The following is a 23436-nucleotide window of genomic DNA, read 5'->3' as shown; positions in this document are numbered from 1 at the left end:
GTCTGTCGAAAAGACAGCGTCTGAATTCATTCATTATTTCCCTTCTACGTGACTTTACCGAAAGAACCAAGAAAACGACAACAACAACAGACAGAGTGAGTTAAATAAAAGCGTGTAAAACGAAACGCGCGCAGGTTAATGGCACGGTCCGCACTATTGAGAGGGGCAGGCGATGAATGTGGGCACGGTGCAGGCGACATTGCTCGAAGGGATGACGGATGACGGTCGAGATGAGATTTTAAAAAAACACAACGGAGTTTGCGACAAACCCATCGCGTTTGTTGGACCAGCCCAGTGTGTGTGGGATACGTCCGTGAACGTCGTACACACAACTCGACGCTTGTTATTCTCGACAGCGGTGGCACGTGTCGAGTGCGAACAGAAAGCTGCAAACAAAAGACGGCTCAAAATAGAGATGGGACTGCTGAAAATAGAATTCTCGCCAAATCCGAGTGTGAAAGTAACGACACTTTTTTTGTACAATCAGCTAAGACGGCGCTGCACTCGGGCATGCTTCAACCCCGGTTAATAGATTTACATCCCCCCCCCTCCAATTATTTCAAAAGTCTTGCGCCCTATATGTGATGGGTCACAGTCGTTTAACAGCTTAACCTCGCAAGCTGCGTGGAGTTCACGATGCCCCATCGTTTGACGGGGAATGCTCCCATCAATCATAACATCTGATAAAGCAGCTGCTATCGGTCTGAAGCGTGCCTGGTTCTGCTTGATGGAATCCAGAAGGTTGGAACCGGACCAGACTTTACCTTCACATATCGGTGCTGGAAATCCAAATTGGCTGATAGACTAAACACATATATAATTGTAAAAGCTACGGTTCTGTAAGACTATGAAACAAACTCAACACATCCCTCAATAACACTGTTGCTATTAAAAGGATAAAAGATATAACAGGCGATACTTGGGGCAATGCTATATATTTTACCATTGACGAATGCGTTGATATGTTTTATTATTATTTAGTATGCATGTGCGCCACTGCCTATGCAGCAAACAGCAACAGCACATGGCCATTTGTATGTTTACTCAGTCATTCGCCAATGACTATCCACAAGCGAGCAATCGTTTTTTATTTTATTGTACGATATTGGCTGTTTTGCGATCAGAGATCTATTTTAAATCTGCTAAACCAGCAGTAGAGGTCACATGTAGCGGTCCTGACTGCTGATGAGACCCATAAAGTGGACACCCCCCCCCCTGCAGTTTGCTTTCTCAAACAATCAGAATCAGAATCTGTGTTTATGCTAGAGGAATCCGATGAGCTATAAAGTTATTTTTTTATAGATGCCCAGTAGGGGCACGGGGTAAGAGTTAGAAAGGCCTATGAGCCCCCCCCCACACCGCTTTCACCAACAAACGCTGACCAGATTGGTGAAGTATGGCGAACGAACATCCACGGAGTGTGGAAGCCTTCACCCAGCAGTAGATTGATAAATGACCCCTACATTAATATAAACTGTTATTGTTGTATTCTGCAGCGAGATTCCGCGTGATTGCTCCAGGCACTAGAGGCCGCTAAATCCACAAAAACCTTTTTTTACGATCGATTTTCGGACAATCTATTGAATGACCCTTGGAATGAGAGGCGGAGGGGGAAGCTGGGTGGGTGGTGATGGGTGGAAGCGATGGCTGGGTGGTTCCACGGCCAATAATTAATGTTGAGCGCAGTGAGTTGGAAGTGGCGAGAGAAGGAGTTTCTCAAGACCATCACTTCATCACTTTGGGGCAGGCAAGGGGGGTAGGGGCCGGAGGGTGGGTGGGTGAGTGGGTGGGTGGGGGGCTCTGTGGAGAGGGGTGTGGATTTATCCCAGACCGCGAGACTCTTGAGTCTTACGGAAACGCTGACGTCAAAGAAAAGCAGCTAGAAGAAGAAGTAGAAAAAAAGAAGGGGGATAACTTTTTTATTTGGGGGGGCGGGGGAGAGGGGAGAGTTCTGGCAAGGAACGAAAACTGTTAAACAGCCCCTACGAGGTCGGGAACACGCTCGCTCTTCCCGCTTGCGCGACACACGGGGAAGGGGCATGACGACGCGAAGAGTTCCATAGCCGGAGAAACTTTTTTTGACGGACGCGTGGCCGCCACCACTCCCCCCCCCCTACTCGCTCGCTCGCTCGACTCCACCCGAGTAAATTTTTTTCTCTTTTCTTTTTTGGCAACTTCAAACTGTTGAGAGGGCCGGGCAAAGGGGATATCTTTCGCGACGAAGTAAGAACGGAACTTCTGGCTTGCTTGCTTCACGGACTAACGGCGAGCGTCATCGTCTCCGCAGACGCGCATCCAGCAGTGAGTGGCCGCGCGTGGACCATTTTGTTACATTCCAAGGCGCTGGATATTCTCCGAGAGAGAGAGAAGGCTCCTCTCCGGGTTGAGGGACCCTCTGGTCAAAGGAGCTAGCTCCATGTGCCCCGCGCACTAGCTCAGCAGGACCGTCCATCACGATCGCCATGGGCACTCTCCGGATATCGCTGTTGGCTGTCATCTACCTGGGAGCCGTGTTCCTCTCGCCCTGTCTGTCCACCTTCTCGTCCTCGGCACGCTATCACCCGCAGTCTTCGTCCATCAGCCACGGGCAGCTGTCATCAAGTCGCCCCGCCAGCAGACACAGGTAAAATTAATCGATTTGCATTCATGGCGCGCCCCGTCTAGGACCACGCCGCCGTGAACGCGCTCCTATCGCTCAGAAGCTGAGCAGGGTTTTCGAGCCTATATAGTCGGTGTTACGGGCTGCGGGGTCGCGCTGTGGACGGTGCAGGGACATCTATGGTTGTACTGTACTTATATGCTCCAACGTCTGCGCTCCCCACCTTTCCCGACTGCTGACTGGCGTGGTGAAGTAAGGTAAACGAAAATCATCGAAACGACTCGCACTGCCCATAGAGGCCTTCATCCAGCAGAGGACTTGCAAAGACCTCACGATGAACGTGGGAACATTTCAACGCCGTGCAGTCGTTACCGATCTGGGAAGCTAAGCAGGCTTGAGCTTGGTTAGTACTGGGGTGAGAGGCTGTCTGCCAATACCTGGTGTTGTCCACCGGCTTGTGGTGCGAGATGGACAAGGAGGTGGTGGACAGCAATGGATTATTGAATCAATCTGTGCGGAGCTTTGAATGTGTTTCTCTCGCATCCGTTTGGCGGTTTTGTCCAGGCTCTCAGGTTCCCCCCCTAAACGAAAACAAATTCTCGTTAATCGAACCTGCTAATCATTCCTCGCCTGGTACACAGGAGGCCGTGGGTTCGATTCCGACTCTGACGCCTGCTGCTATATATTTGGAGTTTGCGTGTCTCTCTCTCTCCCCGTGATCGCGTTGATTTTGCTCCAGGCCCTCCGGTCCCCCCCTCCCCCCTCCGCATTTAAAAACACGCGTTTAGAGTATCCGGCTGCTGTACATTTCCACTTGATAAGCCACTTCGTTGAGCGATCATTTGTGGCCAGGTCGCTTCTGAAAGAGAGCTACGTAGCTCAGTGGCACTTACCTGGTAAAATAAAATATGTTAGGACATCCGATGAAGCAAGGACCCTCTTTTAAAATGAATCTTGGGAACTCAGTGAAGTTGTCCTGTGTAAACATAGGGGGTGTATATATATGGCACAATAAAATGTGCTTAAGCGATAACCAATTAAAACAAATTCTCTGACACACTGGGGTTGGAGTGTCCGGGATTGGCGTTTGAATTTTGTGAATGATAGCAACAACACAAAACAAGACTTTAACGTTACGGTCCGATATGTCATTATGACACTTTAGTCACGTGACTGAAGAAGGAGGATGATTTCTCCACAACTCTGGCAGTCCGCCTGATGATGCTGGTTGTAATTACTGGCGAAACGTCGTACTCGAATTGTAAACGTTGTGGTTTTACTCGCTGAACTTGTAGCGAACCGGCATGTTTTTGTTTACGTGACAAGCATTACTAATTGGCTATGTCGGGTGGTGGCGGGTTTAACGACACATATTTACGTAATGTAACCCCAAAAAAACCCTCTATTATGGGCCATGTTTGATTTAAGCAAGGTCTTGACCATTTTTTTGACAAGTGAATGAATTGTGCGGTAAGATTCCATAACTTTCAGAAATGGGACGGTTATGTGTTCTGTACAGCATGCCTATAATAAAAGTGCACGTTATGTAAGAAGTGTAATATAAATCTTGATAACCCGCAAGGACTCACTGCCCAGTTGTTTGTTGAGAGTCGGTGGATTAACTGCATTGAGTGAACTAATACACTCATTGAGCAGCCACGATAAGAAACGAAATAATTGCAAAAGTTATTGTCAGGCGTTTGAATTATAACACCATGTGATATTTTCAACATAAAATAAATGTGGATTATCAAGTCCTTTTGACGTTGCTTCTACAGCGTAGAGTAACCCTCGTAATATTAACTCACTTATTGAGTTTGGCGGTGGGTGGTATTGATTTTGCTTCCCATGGCGTGCCTTCATATCGCAATGCTCGGGGTGAACAACACTTGCCACATTGGTCTTCACCTACCCGTACTGACCAGCGTGGTGAAGTATGGTCAGATAACCACCCCACCCCCTTCCACGACCCGTAGCGGATTGAAAAAAGAGGGCTGTCGTATAGCTACATTAGTCATCGTCGCGTTGCTGACAACAATTGGGCCAACATGGGCATTTGTCAAGATATGCATCTGAGACATTGTCCATCGACGGTGTTATGTACACGTTCGTGTGGCCACTTAAATCGAAGCTCTAGACACATAACCGATGTAATGTCCTTACCGCGCACTTACGATTAGCACGGTCGGCTACGTACTGTATGAAAGAAGTTCAACATACATACAATGGCAATGAGATGACAAAACATAATCATAGCTTCGTCGCTCATCCAAGCCAAAGTGGCACGGTTGATTTAACAACTCGTATCTTGAGTGTCTGGGCACTCCAAGCACCGCGACTTCGTCAGCGAAAGTCGCCGGATTATTGGGCAGATGGCGCCCCGTAGTGGAACCGACGTCGAAAAGCCTTTGAAGTGCATTCGTTGTGTCACACAAGACAAAGACAAAGATCCCCCGTATAGCCTTGACAGACTGTAGGGGCAAGCGCTGTTAGCGAGCACCTATAAAGGCCGGCACGGCACACGAAGGGATTGGGTGGCCAACACCACGCCCGGCCGCCTTTGTCTCCCTAGCGGCGATGTTTACACATCACACCAGGTACTCATTTGAGGCTGAGTCGACTTAGGGGAGGCCCAGGACCGGGACCGGTTCAGATAATCGTCACTGGTGTTGGCCGTGAGCGGGAATCGAACTCGGGTCGCCAGGTTCATAGCGCAGCGCGCTAACCGCTACACTACCGCTCCCCACACACACACGCACGCACGCACACGCGCACACGCACGCACACACACACACGCGCACACACACACGCGCACACACACACGCAGACACGTTGCGAACCTACAACGTCCAGGGAGGACCTGGTGGCACGCGCGCGCCTGTGATCCAGCGCTTTGGAGGCAAAGGGTTGGTGGGTCGCGTAGAGATTTGTGAAACTCCCAAACCCCGCTGGGCCGTGGGATGGCCAGGAGATGGTAGTACGGCAAGTGGACTCTTGTAACCTGTCTTTGAGTGTTTTCCCCGAGATCCCGTGGTGGGTGTTTTGTTGTTGTTTACGGCACGTCGATATCCTCCGACTTGCTTGAAAAAGGAATTGATATCAAACACTCAATGCAGGACCCTCCTCAAAGCGTCTCAATGCTCAACGAGGCTTTCCGAGATACACACGGGACAAATGGCAAGGGTACATGTTTGGCATTGATTGAAAGATGTATGCATGTATGTGGAACTTCTTTCGCACCGTACTTAGCCAACCGCACTAACCGGGGATGCGGGGTAAGGACAACACAGCTATAGACAGAAAAGCAGTTTTAAAGAAATTCGTTTTAAATGTTGATTTAAAAGTGCATGAAGATCATAAACATCTCATCATCATCATCATCCAGTGTTGTGTCCGTAGACAAGTCAGAGGCACACGTCTCTTTAACATGAAACAGGCGGATTTAGCCACAACTCTGGCTGTCTGCCCGATGATGCTGTTTGTAATTACTGGCGAAACGTCGTACTCGAATTGTAAATGTTGCGGGTGTTACTCTCCAACACACCGGTATGCTGCACGAGTAACGAATTACCATGAGTTTTTTCTTGTTTACGTGACAAACCTTTCTAATTGGCTGTGTCGGGTGGTGGCTGGTTTAACGACACACACTTATACTATGTGACCTCCTTTACCAGTGGCAAAATATAGTAATAGGTTTTTACCCTTTCAACTGGTACAAAAACTGACACCTTATACAAGGCATCATGTTTGCAATAACCACAACACAAGCAGTCAAAATGCAAACAAAAATAAACATCTCTGATGATGATAATGATATGCACTGTCATTGAAGTTGATTGGTTCACACCCGAGACAGCTTTTCTTAGAGCCTAGTCTCCATTGGTGTTGGACCAGATGACGCCAAAAGGCGTACAACTCAAAGACAGCGCACTATCAGAGTATTGAGAGCTCGGGGTAAGCAAATCCGAGCTCCTCCATGATGGAGGCACGCTTCTTCCCCGTTGTTTTCCCCTGTCTCCCACCTGCACGCGCGCCCTTCCTTGCATCGACCACGACTGTCCCTCCTCGTGGTATTTTCCCTATGGATTGTGGGGGGGGGGCGTCTTCCCTCGATCACCTCCTTCAGCTCATTCCCTCCAACCACTACCCACGCGAATCCAGATTATTATTCCTCTTCCGAATATACGTCTATGGGTCTCTACGTCCATGGGTCGCGATGCAAAGACTGCGCATGGTCTCAATCGGTGTCTGTGTGTAAGTTTGTGGAAATGTATGAGTCATTACCTAAGTCCATCATGCATCCCTGTGTCTTTGAGTCACTCGGCAAGTCTGTGTAAGTCGATGGGTCTCTGTGCAAGTCGATGTGTCTACATGTACGCCTATGGATCTGTGTATAAGTCTATGGTTCTCCGTGCAAGTATATGGGTCTTCATGTAACTCTATGGGTCCCTTTTCTAAATCTATGGGTCCCTTTGTAAATCTATGGGTCTCCGTTTAAGTCTACAGCATGCATCAATACAGTTCCACCCCTCAATTCGCCTTCTCTGGACGAATAATCCCCTCTCTACATGTTTAACAAAGCAGACCCACATCTTTTTCCCAATGCTGCAGACGCGCATTATCTCATGACTCGGTGCGGCAATTAAGTGCTTACAGGAATTGACCGCATCTGGTAATTGCTCTCTCGCTCTCTCTCTCTCTATATCTCTCCAGTTTGTTTTTGTGTGTGTGTGTTTTTTTAGCGAGCAGCCTCTAAATTTAGAGCTCATGCCCCTATCGCATTGATTGTTTCTCTTAGTCATTTATACAGTCCCCCCCATGGGAGAGAGTGACTGCAAGGGCAACGCACACTGATGGCTGTGGCCTCAACAGAATCCGATGGACTGACCGCCTCTCGGGGCCTTTTTGTGCAGGGACACCGGAGAAACTCCTCTTATCCGTAACGATACGGGACAAACAGTATCGCGGATCTCCATCACACTGGTCAACAACAAAAAACACATTTTTTTTCTTGCCTGGACTTTTGCAGCTGTTTCAGACTAATTTCGGGGTGCTGATTCCAAATCTGATCTCAGATTTGCTCTATCACATCATTTTAATGCTATCGGCATACCCCATTTTCATTGATTTTACCCGAAATTAACTCTGTCACTTATGATTGCAAGTTGTTGCGAGTCAGTGACTACTTTAGTGTTAAAATATGGTGCTGTATTTTTAGGATAGTGTGTTTATAATATAATTTTATGTAGATATCCACATTTATTTAATATTTTTCTTCTGCAGTTTTTATTGAAAATGCATATTTAATATCTCAAAAACCTGATGTGATAGACAAAACTGATGCCAGATTTGGAATAAGCACCCTAAAATTACATTAAAACCGTTGGATACCTTATCCCAGAAAAAGTGTGTTGACCAGTGTTATCCGCGAGGCTGTCCGCGATTTCGCTCCATTTATCCGTGGGAACATTGTTGTGGATGATCGCGGATACGAGGAAGAATTAGGAGCCACTGAGAGCAGACGCTGTCTTTCCGACGGCTCTTTTTCTTCACCCGAGGACGGCTGCTTGTGTTGTGGCCGAAACGTCGTGAGAATTTTTATTTTATTATGTTTAATTTTCATTATGTTATTATTTCCCTTCTACGTGACTTTACCGAAAGAACCAAGAAGATGAATCCCTGCAGTCACGAAAGCTTTAAATCGAAATTTAGACGCAGAGAGGTTTTTTTTTTGTTGCAGACCCATTTGGCGCTGTTGGCGCGACAGAATGAGTCCGTGGAATAAGGGAGGAGGAGGTGCAAGCGTGAGTCCTATGCAGCCAACGGCAAGCGATGCCACACAATCAACAACCAATGGCTGGAGATGAGTTGGCATGGGATCTAGCGTGGGGTCGAGCATGGAAAGGAAATCGATATTATATTTATCGACTCCGGTTCCATAGTTCCACATACGGGGCAAGCACACACCCAGGGTAACATTCATTGGATATGACACACACACACACCTACTTTTACATGAGGTTTTTTTGGGTTATATCGCGTAAATGCATCGTTAAACCCGCCACCACCCGACACAGCCCGTTAGTAAGGTTTGTTGCGTAAACTGACACCTACTTTTCATTATTATAATTTATCCCTCTTATTTCACAGGCAGACAGATGCTATATGAATCATTGTGTGTGTTAACCATGGCGGTAGTGTAGTGGTTAGAGCACGGCACGACAAACCTGGCTACCCGGGTTCGATTCCCGCTCACAGCTAACACCAGTGACGATTATCTTAACCGGTCCTGGACCTTCCCCTAGGTCGACTCAGCTTGGTGCGACGTTTAAAAAACATTGCCACTGGGGAGACAAAGGTGGCCGCGCGTGGTGTTGGCCACCAAACCCCCCTCATGCGCTGTGCCGGCCTTCATAGGTGCTCGCTAACAGCACTTGCCCCAACAGTCTGTTGAGGTTATACGGGGGGGATCTTTGTCTTTGTTAACCGTCCGTCTGCCCGTCCAAACCAGGAACTGGTGCGCGTACATGGTGAGCAAGACGGTGACGTGCCCGGCGGAGGATGGAGTGGAGACGTTTGTCAAAGCCGAGTACCATACCTGCATGTGGGGTCATCTCAACTGCCAGCGCGCCGTCACGTACGTACACACAACAACAGCAACGCTGCCCCCAACACCCGCCGTTCACCACTAAGTGCCGGTGATGTCACCACGGCGCCTGTGCCAGGCCAGGTGCACTTTGAGGCTATCACGCAGAGTGTCGAAGGCTCGAGGATAGGAGGTCACGGGACGGTCGAACGTTGCACCATCGTTCTCTCCCCAAAATCGCATTGGCAGGGCCTGCCCCCGTGTGAATCACATACTTTTTGGCGAGGCGGTAAGAGCGATGTAAGGGCACGTTCAATTTCCGTTTTCTGCTCAAGTCTTAATAGTAACGATGAAAATAAAATTGTTCCATGGGCTTTTTGACTGGACAGATGCACCGTCTCCACGCAAGTTCATGCCAGGTCCGTCAAGAACAAATATCTCGGGATTTATTGATCCATATCCTGACTACGCTGCCAGTAACTGGCATCAATTCTAACTCTCAAAGCAAGTCAAGTGCGGGAGTGCGCGCACTCCTCGACAGCTGCTATACCCTCCATTGGGTGGCCCCATGGCACAGCCCCCCAAGGCCACACCAAGTATACATGAGTGTGTGGGTTCGATCCCGACCCCTGATACATGTATATTTGAAGTTTGCCCCGTGGTCGCATGGATTTTCTCCGGCTCCTCTGGTTTTTCATTCCAGATAAAGAATCGACAACATGCGTTTAGAGTATTTGGCTGCCATAAATGTCCACGTGCTAAGCCACTTCGTTGGGCTATCACTTGTGGCCAGGTCGTTTCTGAAAAAGAGCTATATAGCTCAGTGGGCCCTTACCTGGTCAAATTAAAAAAAATTGTTAATAGTTTCTTCCAATTTCCTCGCTGTTGGTCGCAGCTGCCAATCTGCTGCGGGTCAGGAAAGCCAAGGTTGTGATTTTGACCTCTTCAGTGTGTAAACCCCTCCCCAAGTATACACGTGGACTTTCTGGCATGGCAGCCCTTACTAAGCTATATTGCTTTGATTGCCCATCGTATATGAATAAATTACTTAAACATCGAGCCCTGTAATTTAACTCGGTTGAGTTGTTTCCCCACGACTTCATACAGAACAGGCCTGCAATACAAGTGGGTGTTCACGTGGGATTATGCTGTAATTGGATTCAACAATGTGTTTCAACTCCACTCATCCATCTTCCCCATACGAGGATTATTTACGCGGTGCTCAAAATGTAGCTGAACAATGCAGATGCGATAGGAATCCAAATTGGATTGCATCGGCTTCACGTCGCTTATTCTGTGATCGTAATCATACAACCCAGCGGTGTTTCGTTTGCCTGCAGGTATCGTACCTTTGTACGGCCACAGTACAAGATTGCCTACAAGACGGTGAATGAGATGGAGTGGCGATGCTGCCCAGGCTACAGCGGGAACGGCTGCACCGACGGCCCCGCGCCCAGCCCTGGAGACACCTCATCACCGTCTTCCCCAGGCTCGGGCCAAGCGAGGCCGAGCAACGGGGCCTCTGGCTCCCTCTTCCCAACCAGGAACGGTGGAGGCTCACGGCCCGCGGTGGTAGGCGTCCCCACGGCGCACCGGCCTGGTAGCCTGGGCCCGGCGCCTAGGCCCGATCGACCCTCGCAGCGCCAACGGCCTGGCGGGCTGGTGCCGCCACAGCAGCATCCACACCCGAATGGTGAGCGGTAGAGTGAGACTTGTGGCGAACGTCAGGGCAGGGTTGACGTTGGGCGAGGTTAAACGGGGACGTCGCCAAACGCAAGCGACGGCATGGAACGCCCACAGGACGCGAAGTCCTGAGATATGGTCGCCGTTATGGTGCCTTATGTCAGTGGCCGTAGACAAATAAAGTACTGGCTTCTGTAATGAACTAAAACATTTTTTTTTCTAGAATGGTTATCATTAGCCGTAAAAAACTCTCCGCTGCTGGACAAAAGCTTCCTCAAGTTTGCAAACAACTTTTATTGAAATAAATGGCAGCACTTATGCGAATATAAAACGTTGAATTGGAAAGCTCCTCATTGCGTACTAATATGTTATTGCATAACATTGCAAGTTAAGCCTGCTGTGACCTTCAATTAAACACTGATGTCCGTGCTATTAGTGTCTATGCCTTAGTCATGGTTACCCATATCAAAGCTTACTTGTGTGTGACAAGCAGTGTATGGGACTTTTTCATGTGTGGGGTAAGTGTCGGGAAGTGTTCTGAATTCTCACCTCATTTTAGTGGCTCTTGCAAAACTGGCGAGCACATTGCACGTTTCAGCAATTTCCAGGACAATGCATAAATTATCAGAGTGTGTTTTTTTGTTTGCATTTTGACCACAAGTTTTGTGGTTAATGCACACATGATTCCTTGTAAAAAGGTTCCAGTTTTGTTGCCTTAAAAAGGGGGAAACCCCTATTTTTATATTTTGGTACTGGCAAAGGAGGTCTAATGATGTAGATGCTTACCCCGAGCCCTCATTACTTTGATAGTGCATTGTCTTTGAGCTGTACGCCTTTTGGCGTCCTCTGGTCTAGCACCAATTGAGACGAAGCTCAAAAGAAAGCCGTCTCTGGTGTGGACCAATCAGTTTCAAGGACGATGCATTTATTATGAGAATGTGTTTTTTGTTAGCATTTTGACCACAAGTATTGTGGTTAATGCAGTAACATGATTCCTTGTAAAAAAGGTTTCAGTTTTGTTGCCAGAAAAAAGGGGAAAAACCCTATTATTTTATTTTGGTACTGGCAAAGGAGGTCTCATGATGTTTCAGTAATTGACTGAAATTATTCGGCACGCAACGACACATCAACAGAAATTGATACCTCACGTTCAGAATGCGCGCATTGAATTGTGCTCGCGAGGCTTTCGTATTTTCTTCGTTTGTGCAAAATAAATGCCAACGACATGCAAATAGTATTCCCCTTCGCAGGACGGGTCCCAGACAACCCCCACGGTGACAAAATCACCCGGCTGGAAAACGAAGTGCACCGCCTGGCGGAGGCGTTCGGCACCCTGCAGTCCACGGTCAACGGCCTCAAGCTGACGCTGGAGGAGGACTCGAGCCAGCTGCGCAGCCTCATCATCAACAGCAACGGCCACGGCAAGGAGGGCTTCCGCCCACCCATCAGCACGCTGGGACATGACACCCACCACCCGGAACCCGCAGTCCGGGGCGCTGTCACCGACGTGGCCGTTGCGTGGCGGCCATCTGACGTGCTCGGCAGGCTCGACAGGTTCAACGACACCCTCCGGCGAAAGGCCACGGCCCTGGATCAAATCCAGGGGCTCGTCCAGAGCCAAGATGCGAAGATCGACGACTTGCTGCGCAAGGTGAAGGCGTGTAATGAGCCATGCCCGCCCGACCGTGGCGGTGGCGGCAGCGACGGGTCGACATCACGGCCGGGCGGTGTGGGCACTGGTTCTGGTGGTGAGAGAGGCGATGTGAGAAATCCAGGCTCGAGCCACCCTGGGGGTCCAGGGCAGTGGCTTCCAGGAGGCACTGGAGGTGGAAACATGGAACAAGGCACTGGGACCGACGGTCAACATAGACCGGGCAGCACAGTTCCCAGATACCCTGGAGGCCCAGGTTTTTCCACGCCGAGAGGTGAAGGGCAAGGACAGGCTTGGGTCCCAGGTGTAGGTTCAGGAGATCAGGTGGGTGTTGGCCATGGATCCACCATCCCAGGTGGTACAGGCACCGGTCACACTTGGAGACCGGACTCAGCTGTTGGTGGAGAAGGAGGTGGAGTTGCTGGTGGAAGCCAATCTGGAGGACCAGTGTTTGTGATTCCAGGAGGAAGAGGGTCAGGCGATACATTAGGACCAGGGACTGGAGGAGGAGGTCAGCTAAAGGTTGATAGTCCTGGGTCTAGCTACCCAGGGGGTCCAGGCCTTTATATGCCAGGAGGTACAGGGTCAGACCAGGATGGAGTGGGTGGCCCAGGAGATAGATTTGGGCCAGGAGGTGGAGTTGGTGGTCCAGGAGGTGGAGTCGGTGGCCCAGGAGGTGGAGTTGGAGGCCCAGGAGATAGATTTGGACCAGGAGCTGGAGTTAGTGGTCCAGGAGGTGGTGTTGGTGGTCCAGGAGGTACAGGGTCAGGCCAGGGTGGTGTTGGTGGCCAAGGAGGTGGAGTTGGGCCAGGAGGTGGAGCTGGTAGCCCAGGAGGTGGAGTCGGTGGTCCAGGAGATGGTGTTGGTGGCCCAGGAGGTGGAGTTGGTGGCCCAGGGGATAAATTTGGGCCAGGAGGTGGAGTTGGTGGCCCAGGAGGCGGAGTTGGTAGCCCAGGAGGTGGAGTTGGTAGCCCAGGAGGTGGAGTTGGTGGCCCAGGAAGTGGAGTCGGTGGTCCAGGAGGTGGAGTTGGTGGTCCAGGAAGTGGAGTCGGTGGTCCAGGAGGTGGAGTTGGTGGCCCAGAAGATAGATTTGGGCCAGGAGGTGGAGTTGGTGGTCCAGGAGGTGGTGTTGGTGGCCCAGGAGGTGGTGTTGGTGGCCCAGGAGGTGGAGTTGGTGGTCCAGGAGGTGGTGTTGGTGGGCCAGGAGGTGGTGTTGGTGGCCCAGGAGATAGATTTGGGCCAGGGGGTGGAGTCGGTGGTCCAGGAGGTGGAATTGGTAGCCCAGGAGGTGGAGTTGGTGGCCCAGGAGGTGGAGTTGGTGGCCCAGGAGGTGGAGTTGGTGGCCCAGGAGGTGGAGCTGGTGGCCCAGGAGATAGATTTGGGCCAGGGGGTGGAGTCGGTGGTCCAGGAGGTGGAGTTGGTGGTCCAGGAGGTGGAGCTGGTGGCCCAGGAGATAGATTTGGTCCAGGAGGTGGAGTTGGTGGTCCAGGAGGTGGAGCTGGTGGTCCAGGCGATAGATTTGGTCCAGAAGGTGGAGTTGGTAGCCCAGGAGGTGGAGCTGGTGGCCCAGGAGGTGGAGTTGGTGGCCCAGGAGATAGATTTGGGCCAGGAGGTGGAGTTGGTAGCCCAGGAGGTGAAGCTGGTGGTCCAGGAGATAGATTTGGGCCAGGAGGTGGAGTTGGTGGTCCAGGAGATGGAGCTGGAGGCCCAGGAGGTAGAGTTGGAGGCCCAGGAGGTGGAGTTGGTGGTCCAGGAGGTGGAGTGGGTGGCCCAGGAGGTGGAGTTGGTGGCCAAGGAGATAGAGTTGGGGGTCCAGGTTCTAGTTACCCTGGGGGTCCAGGAGGTATGGGATCTGATCCGACAGATCAGCTAGATCCAGACGGAAAATTTGGTTCACAGGACACAATTCAGCCTGGAGTTCATGGAGAGCCACAGTTCAAAACACCACCACCTCCCAGAGGATCACACCCTGGAATTAACACCATCAATCATATTGATCAGGAAACCCTCGATCGAAAATTGTCGCAACTCAAAGGGGAAATTCTTCAAGAGATACAGTCGAAGATGCCACTAACTGCAGTAGATGCCAGCAGCTGTCCCTGTGACCCCGAGATCTTCGATCTCCGCGAGAGGTTAGAGGAGGGGCAGGAGTCGTTGCGACGAATGCAAGATCAGATCACGGCTTCGAACTCTGGACAGGACCGTAAGTTCGGCGACATTCATGCGCAGCTCGAAATGCTCGCTCTGACATCTCTGTCTGACGGCGCCACCGCCAACGGGCGGCCCTGCTGCGACTCAGTGCATGACTTTGACGGTCGACTCTCGGGCCTCGAGAGGAACATCTCGTCTGTGGCGGATGCTTACAGAGTGCTGAACTCCCGTCTGGACAACGAGCTGGCCGCAATTGCTGTTGCTCCGGAGGTGCTGCAGGAAGCCTCGGAGTTGACGTTCCAAGACCGCCTGGCTGACCTGGAGGGCCGGCTGAACGCGTCGGAGAAGAATGCAGAGGAGCACTGCCTCTATGCCCAGGATCTGCTGGAGACAAAATTGTCTGACCTCCAGGAGAAGCAGCGGGATGACTTGGACAGTGTAAGGGGAGACCTGGAAGCGCTGCGCGAGCTTGTCAGCGCACTGCGGGGAACGGCGCACGCCGACCCCTCTGGTCCCGTGGACTCAGTTGACCTCTCTGATGAATTGGTCAACCTCCTTAACCATCGATTCAAGGATTTGGAGAGGAAACTGAACAAGACAATGTGGGAAGCTGTTCACAATGCCAGCGGCTCGGCGAGGCCCCACAGCAGTGGCCTAGATTTACCAGACAGCCTGAGAGATGCCTTGGATCAACTGGCGAGCGACGTAGATGGATTCCACATCCAGGAATTTGCCACGAACTTGTCGGCCGTCACCAATGAGCTCAACAAACTGAAGGCACGCCTCGACGGTGGCAATTACGAAACTGGCCTCGACACAGACGGCTTCTGCTCGGAGCTCTGTGAAGCAGAGGTGAAGAGGGTTTCGGAAAGAGTGGACTCTTGCGACGATAGATACCGCGAGCTGGCTGCCAGAATAGAGGCAAACAGGCGGTACGCCACATCGCTTAATCACACGTTCAACCAGCGACAACCCCAGCCTCCCACCACTTCTGGTGGACGTGGAAGCAGCGGTGGCGGCGGTGGTGGTGGTGGTGATGGTGGTGGTGGCAGCGGCGGCCGTGACAGTAGCAGAGGTGGTGATGGCGGTGGAGGCTTCAGTGACAATGACAATGGTGAGGACGACGTGGCGGTCCACCTCACGTTCTTGCGGGGAGAGGTGAAGACACTCAAGGGGCAGGTGCACTCTCTCAACACGACACTGAAAGGGATGAACGACTCCCTCTATAATATCGGTTTTGTCGGTGTGAGTGACACGGAGGGCAACGCCGACGATGACGACATGAGCGCCAAGATCTCCTGGATCTTCCCAGGTGAGCGCCCTCCGATCCGAGGGCACGGCCGCATCAGCAAGACCCTCGAGGGTGAAACGATAAGTTTATCCCCCGCCAAGGCCAACGGAGAGGGCGGCGGTGATGACGATGGTGGCTGCAGTGGCAAAGACCGGGAAAATTTCGAGCGGCGAATCGGCAACCTGGAGGGAATGTGCGGGAAGCTAACGTCCGTCGCCGGGAGCCTCGACCGGATCAAGGACGGCCTGAACAGGCACGTGACGGCGCTGTGGCAGTGCGTGAACAGCATGAACGTGACCCTGCGGACGCACGGCGAGGGGATTGACAGCCTGCAGGACGTGTGCGGCAACACCCGCGCCGACATCGAGGATCGCCTGAGGTCCCTCAACGACACCGTCTTCCAGATCCTGCACGACCCTCAGGATGTCTTCTCAGGTTTGTGGTAATCGACGGTCTTCGTCGGCTCGTTAAACTCCAGCTGCACCCCTCCGGGGCTTCGGTCACAACAATGATCAATGCGAATACTTTTGAAAACGCTTTCAGAATCAGAATATGTATTTCCATGTTACGTATGTATATTGAAGTTATTTCGCATGGTACGTAGTCATCCGTGCGAATTGGAGGTTCAAATACTTACAAAAACAAGCAATACAAAAACACGATAGGAGTGCAAAGTATAGGAAATGTGAATAAATCACTTAAAAATGTCCAATTTAAACTAAACTATTTTTATTTTACCAGGTGGAAACAATGGGAGCTAGTTTATTGATGCCCTCTTGCCTCCTCTGTCCACCCAGCATTCTTGATGGGTTGCGCCGCCCTTAGTCGATCAAGCAGGTCCACGTGTGGTGAGGCAAAGACCTTGGTACTCTTTCCAAGACGTCTGGTCAGCGTGTGGAAGAGTAGGGGGGCTCTCTGAAGCTCTCCCTAATCGAAGGCCCCTTCCGCCAGCAGTGGCATGACCAAGCAATTAGAGGGCTGCACCTGTGCCTTTACCCAGTGTTAAACCCACGGTATTTACGTTTGGTTGCATACACGCCGATTTTTCACAGGACTTGGAGATTTCTCGAAGCCATCGCCTGGTGTTCCAGGACCCCCCGGCCCTGCCGGTCCTCATGGCCCCATCGGCCCTGCTGGCCCTGCTGGCCCACGGGGCCACCCAGGGGCCCAAGGACAACAGGGCCTCAAGGGAGAGGCAGGGCCACCTGGCCCAGAGGGCCAACTCGGTGAGGTCAAAGGGGCCGCAAAAGCTACAGATAATTACAATAACAGCAAAAGATAAAGCTTTGATTTTAACTTTTACAATAAATCGCAAACTACTGATCGCAAAAACAAAAAGTTAAGGGGCGTAAAAATAATTGCTACCGACAAAATAAATTAATTATTATATTTTCTTGCTGTGGATTTCACACCTGATGATGATTGATTGTGTTGCAGTCGAAACGTCCTGAGAATTTTTATTGTTTAATATTTATATTATTTTATTATTTCCCTTCTACGTGACTTTACCGAAAGAACCAAGCATATGAATCCCTGCAGTCACGAAAGCTTTAAATAAAAAAACATAAATTAATTAAACAAATACAATTCAATTTAGACCCATTTATCTCAAGGGTATTTAAGTTTCATTTCCGATACAAGGAGCTTTCTGCATGAACTCAACGCATTCGTCAATAGCGTTGTTTAGCTTTAAAAGTAAAAGAATAGAATGAATAGGGGACGTTTTTTGGGAAATAACCCTTCTTCATGGCACATAAATCATAGCCACTGCCCAAAGGTTGTCTATCATACGGAGGCCAAAGTTGCGTTCCGTTCTCTGCGCACCTCCACGCGGATTGTTCTACAAAAGTGGTTCTTAACCTGGGGTGTACGCACCCCCTGGGGGTGCGAGACATGGCCAGATTTTTTTAGAAGGGAAATCATTGAAATAGAAGTTAAGCACGGGCACTTAAATGCAGCTACTTTGTTTCATGAAACGTATGTATTTATTTAGATTATATTTTTTTTACGATTGAAAGCCAAAGGGGTGCGAGGCTGCAGTAAATGTTAAGAACCACTGCTCTAAAGCGAACCCAGTTAGCATATTCACTTCAGGCGAGTCACACGCACACACACAAGGGGCTGCCCATTTCCCACGTGTGACGGAGCGTCGATCCACTGCCGGATTGAGGGCCGTGTAATATAGCGAAGAACAAGTTGTGTGCCGCATGCCCATACCCCCAACCCCCAACCCCCACTCCCCGCCCGCCCGCCCGCCCGCCACGCTAACGAGGGGGTCACGCCGACGGCCGCGTGCAGGTGGTTGGGGCGCGCTCTCGGGCCCCGTGGCGTTCTCCGCCGCCGTGCGTGACCATCAGCCCGAGAACACCGTCATCAAATTCGGCCTCGTGCTCGTCAACGACGGAGACCACTACAACCCCAACACAGGTGAGCGCTCTCATGGGAGGTGCACCAAGGTGTGGGGGGAGTGGGGGAAGTGGGGGGGGGGGCATGGGGTGGGGGGACTAAAATGGCCCACCACCAACGAAGTTTTTTGTGTTTGTGCAAGAACGTGTTGTGGGGAGCGGTAGTGTAGCGGTTAGCGCGTCGCGCTACAAACCCGGCGACCCGGGTTCGATTTCCGCTCACGGCCACCGCCAGTGTCGATTATTTGAACCGGTTCTGGGCCTCCCCTCGGTCGACTCAGCCTCAAATGAGTACCTAGTGCGATGTGTAAACATCGCCAGGGAGATGCTGGCCCACCCCCTCGTGTGCCGTGCCGGCCTTCATAGGTGCTCGCTAAAAGCCCTTGCCCCAAGTCTGCTCCGGCTATATGGGGGATCTTTGTCTTTTTAAGTACGTGTGGGTGTAGTGTCGTGAGAAGTGGCAGCGTGGTGGTTCGCGCGCTGCTCTACGCACCTGGCAATTAGAGTTAAATTCCCCGCTCACGACCAATACGAGTGCCGGGCAATATTTGAGCCAGTCCTGAGCTTCCCCTAGGTCGACGCAGCCTGAAATAAGGGGCCGTCCATAAATGACTTCACGCACCTAGGGAGGGGGGGTCAGACATTTGTGACGATGTGTGACGAGGGGGGGGGTTGAGAAATTTGACATCACATCAAAATGCGCAACTTTAAATAAATATAGACAACACATTCTGCTTAATTAAATATACTTTTTAATAAATGTTTTTTCCTACAACATCAGAATGCAGCGCCACATTAAACACGCACTACAATGACAATAGTTTAAAGCGATTTGAAGCATGTTTTATTATTTTTTTGGGGGGGGGGGGGGGGCAGAACTTTATGACGTCATATTTGAGGGGGGGTCTGACTTCTTGTGACGTCGTGTGACGAAGGGGGAGGGGGGTCAAAAATCGTCCAAAATCGCGTGACGTCATTTATGCACGGCCCCTAAGTACCTGGTACGGTGTGTGAACATCAGCACTGGGGAGGCAAAGGTGGCTGGGCGTGGCAATGGCCACACCACCTCCTCCCTCGTGCGGAGTTCGGCCTTTCGCTTGCGAATCTGGTTTACCCTTTGAGTGGCTAAATCGTTAACTCTGTTGTTCAGCTGTAGGCGGCTCAAGTGCTCCGATGCAGCATTGCAAACGCGACGCTTAACATACAGCTACGCAAACAGGCGGCGACGGTCTTTGTTCCTTCCCTGAAATATTCACAGACTCCCACCCCATTCTGACTGCAATAAATGTCCACGTGATAAGCCACTTCATTGAGCTATCATTTGTGGTCAGGTCGCTTCTGATAAAGAAGATAAAAGCTCAGTGGGCTTTACCTGCTAAGATAAAAACAAAGTTTGCTTTTATGTTTTTAAAGTGATTGGTTTACCTTTCCTATACTTTGCGCTTCGATCGTGTGTTTGTAGCGATTGTTGCTGTAACGTTCTGGCCTGCCCCTACTGAACATCTGCGAAAAAGAGCTTTATAGCTCATCGGATTCCCCCAGGTACAAATAAATATTCCGATTCTGAAATGTCCAATCGCCACCGTTCATCCCAGGCATTTTCACCGCGCCGGTGAGCGGCCGCTACCTCGTCACTTCCGTGCTGGTGCCGGAGAAGAACAACCACGTGTTCGCCATCCTGAGCCGCTCCAACCACTCGCTGCTCTACGTCGACTCCTCCGGCCCGCGGCCCGAGGAGATCGAGAAGACCCTGCAGGCCAAGCCGATGGCGGAGGAGGCCTCGCTGGGCCAGGCGGTCATCAGCGTCATCCTGCCTCTGGCCGCGGGCGACACGCTCTGCATGGAGCTGGTGGAAGGCCAGGTGCACGCCTCCGAAGACCCGTACAGCACGTTCAGCGCAGCCCTCCTGTACGGCGGCGAGTTGAGATAACCGCGTCCCGCCGTCGTCGGGGAGGGAGCGTCCTCCGTATCGGAGGCGACGGGGCCTCCGCGAGCCGGGTCGTCGTCACCGCCGCCACCGCCGGCACGTTGAGATGAACCTTGGTGTCGTTTCGCGAAACGCCGACCAGCAGCCGTTCCCCTCTGCTCTCTCGAGAAGAGAAGTGTCGTTGTTCAGGTCAAAGAAATTGGGATACGGTTCGAGAAAAAAATGTCCAGGCCGGCGAGATCGCGTTGCCGTCCTTTTGAATATAAATTATTGGAGTGGGTCTGCGCAGACGTGAGATTAACGACGGGGCACTATTCCGGGCCGATGCGCAACGACAGCTGAGATGCACCCTCGACTCTGCACCTCCGATTAGCACGGTTGGCAAAGTCCGGTGCGAAAGAAGTTCAACATCCACTCACATACGACAGGTTTGTTGTGTTATTGCAGTCAATATAACCGCCATCGGCACGCCTGTGACATTTTAATTAGGCGGCGTTGAACGCAGTTATTTTTTGTATTTGTTTTGTACTTTTGATAACCAAAACAACAATGTGCACTGAATGCTTGTGCGTCGTTTAATCTGCTGTGTCGGCTTAGGAAGGGACTCTTTTTAAGTGGCACGTCTTTTTTTATTACACTTACCGTTTTATATGTATGTATTTAACTTAATGTTTTGCCACGGTATACCTTCCTGCTTTACGCTTTGAACCCTTTTAATCTTTTACACGATTTAAATGTCGTAGACTCATTATAAAACCACAAACTTGTCTTTTCTTTCACAAGCTATTTCTTTCTTTTAAACGCACTGTATATTTTACCAACAAGCAAAGCGCTCTACATATTTGCAAGATTGTTTTTTGCCGTTGTGTTTTTTTAGTTCCAGGATGCGTGCAGCTGTCTTGGCACTGCGTTGTGGCGATTTAAATGTCGTTGCTTTGAACCCTCTTAACGGTAACATTACGACGCAATGCTGTCACGGCCTTCCTTCGTACACATTAAAACCCCTTGTTAAAGCGCTCACTAGACTTACACGTATGTACATTATTGACCAACAATCCTCTGAACGATTCTCGACTATTTCCCAGGGTCTTGCCCGATGGCAGCACTTAATTAAAACAAAACAAAATTTCACCTCCGTTCCCATGTGCCGCTGGACGGAAGGTTACGGATGGGGCTTGGTGGCCATCGGCATCGTCGGGCCGCGTCATGCCTGACGTGGCTTGCAAGGAGGCAGAATTCCAAGCCGGCTGACGTTATTAGGCGATTGGTCGACTTAAATCGATTCATCCCAGCCACGAAACATCTCACATCACCGGCTGTGTCTGGCTGCGATGGCGGAGGTCACACGCAGCCAAGCGAGGGCAAGTTGCCACCACTTCGCAAACAACCCAGTGGACAGCCAATGAACAAAAATGTAATCGCAAATCAAATCTCAATCGCAATGTCAGAAAAAATTTGATATTTTCTCCAAATCGTTCAGCCCTAAGCAGTAGCATCATCATCAGTAGCAGCACCATCATCATCAGCAGCAATGAGCAGCAGCAGAACGTGCCAACGTCGGCAACGTGGTTGGAAACGCTTTGCACAGCGCTCCACGTTTAACGTGGGGGGGGGGGGGGGCAACCGATGATAGCACTTCTTGTCGAGTCGTTACAACACGAGTGGGACTTTCAAGATTTAAATTATGTTTTCTCAAGTGTATATGCTTATAGAGGCGTTTCATTAACCAGTGGCTAGAATGGCTTCTCAAATGTAAAAAAAAAACAAATCAGTGGTCATAATTAAATTGTTTGCAACTTTTGAATAAAGCTATGAAATCTGCCTCGAGCAATCAGCTTTATCCCCCAACCCCGGCCTCCCTTTATGTGAAAGGCTCATTAACGTTGTCATAAAATAAACCCGCAGTGTTGCCGACTCGCTCTGTAATTCAATGAGAAGGGGGTCTCTCCCTCTCCCTTTACCCCATGGACCCCCTGCACGAGTTCAGCGTAATCTTCCACGCCATGGCGACGACGCACCACGTAGCTTGTAATCCAGCACTGTGGAGGCAGCAGCAGCCAGGGTTGGTGGATCACACACAGACGGGGGTCGAGGTGCCATGCCCTGGCTCGCCGGGAAATGCCGGTTACTTTGAAGGCAAACTCCGCCTGTCCCATCTGTATTGGATAGCGTTTCTCCTCTCACGTAAACGACGTTTAATTAACACATTCCTGCGGAGGGAACTGGTAGGAACGTTGGGTTGCTCGGTCAATTGCCAGGGTCAACGGCGGCGTGGTGTATTCCGCAAATATGTCTGACTGGGCAGGCACAAGCCGGCGTGAGTAGGTTAAACGTTTAGTTTTATAAGGGCACCAAGGGGTGACCAGCCCCTCCCCACCCCTCCCACCCCCCACCCCACCCAGCCCCTTCCCAACCAGCCCCTCCCCTCCCATTTTTGGATGCATGACGGACGGACAGACACAATAATCCCCTGTGGGCTGGTATAACCAGGTTCCTACCAGTATTAACACCTTCATGTATAGAGGACTGCAGAGCTCAGGGACGGGGGGGAGGGTTCTTCATACTTTGTTCTCGCTCTTCAAAAGCGAGCGAATACAGTGCGTGCACTACAAGTTGGAAGTTACTGAGAACGCCAAATTGCCAGGACTCTTATTAAGCAAGGTCCTGTTGACACCGAGACACGTAGCCAAAACCATTGAGGTCCTGTGGGAGGAAACCGGAGAAAACTCGCAGGGCACACGACAGGATGGAGAACGAGCATCTCATGACCACCTTGCAGCCACATGTACGTTATGTTGAACTTCTTCTTTCGCACCGTACCGTAGCCAACCCGTGCCAATCGGGGAAGGACAACCAAGAGAACACAAAAAGCACATGCTTGTAATACCCGGTAAGCCCTGGTAGTCGTCTGCCTTGCAAGTACGAGCCAGGCTCAAACCCGCCACCCCATGGAGATTGGACGCACGCAGAGCGATTTGGTCTTGCGCAAGCGTTCCACTGGCATGCCGTTGAGGCTGCAGGTCTGTAGATTGGATCCAAAGGCCGCGGAAAAAAAGGCGCAAACCTCCACTTGGCGATTTTGATGCCAAATGCTCCACAAACCGGACGGCGTGCCATTATTATTTTGAAGGCGGAAAGTCCCC

General features: G+C 50.9%; 1 protein-coding gene across 1 annotated transcript; it reads left to right on the top strand.

The window, feature by feature from the left end:
• Window positions 1–1949: 1949 nt before the first annotated feature.
• Window positions 1950–22103, top strand: LOC144938517 (uncharacterized). Its single transcript, XM_078866405.1, has 7 exons — window positions 1950–2623; window positions 9111–9236; window positions 10526–10878; window positions 12119–16396; window positions 17014–17187; window positions 18260–18388; window positions 19962–22103. Exons 1-7 carry the CDS (start codon window positions 2463–2465, stop codon window positions 20294–20296), a joined length of 5556 nt encoding a protein of 1851 aa, XP_078722531.1. The 5' UTR covers window positions 1950–2462; the 3' UTR covers window positions 20297–22103.
• The last annotated feature ends 1333 nt before the right edge of the window (window positions 22104–23436 follow it).

Source organism: Lampetra fluviatilis, chromosome 22 (assembly GCF_964198595.1).
Source record: "Lampetra fluviatilis chromosome 22, kcLamFluv1.1, whole genome shotgun sequence".
Lineage (NCBI taxonomy): Eukaryota > Metazoa > Chordata > Hyperoartia > Petromyzontiformes > Petromyzontidae > Lampetra > Lampetra fluviatilis.
Note: the sequence above shows the minus strand (reverse complement) of the source record. Positions and strands in the feature narration are given on the sequence as shown.

Excerpts from the sequence above, each read along its gene's own strand:
- LOC144938517 (XM_078866405.1), top strand. The coding sequence starts at position 2,463 with ATGGGCACTCTCCGGATATCGCTGTTGGCTGTCATCTACCTGGGAGCC. Across the intron at positions 16,397-17,013 it reads CCCTCAGGATGTCTTCTCAG|GACTTGGAGATTTCTCGAAG; the intron begins GTTTGTGGTAAT and ends GATTTTTCACAG. Across the intron at positions 18,389-19,961 it reads CCACTACAACCCCAACACAG|GCATTTTCACCGCGCCGGTG; the intron begins GTGAGCGCTCTC and ends CGTTCATCCCAG.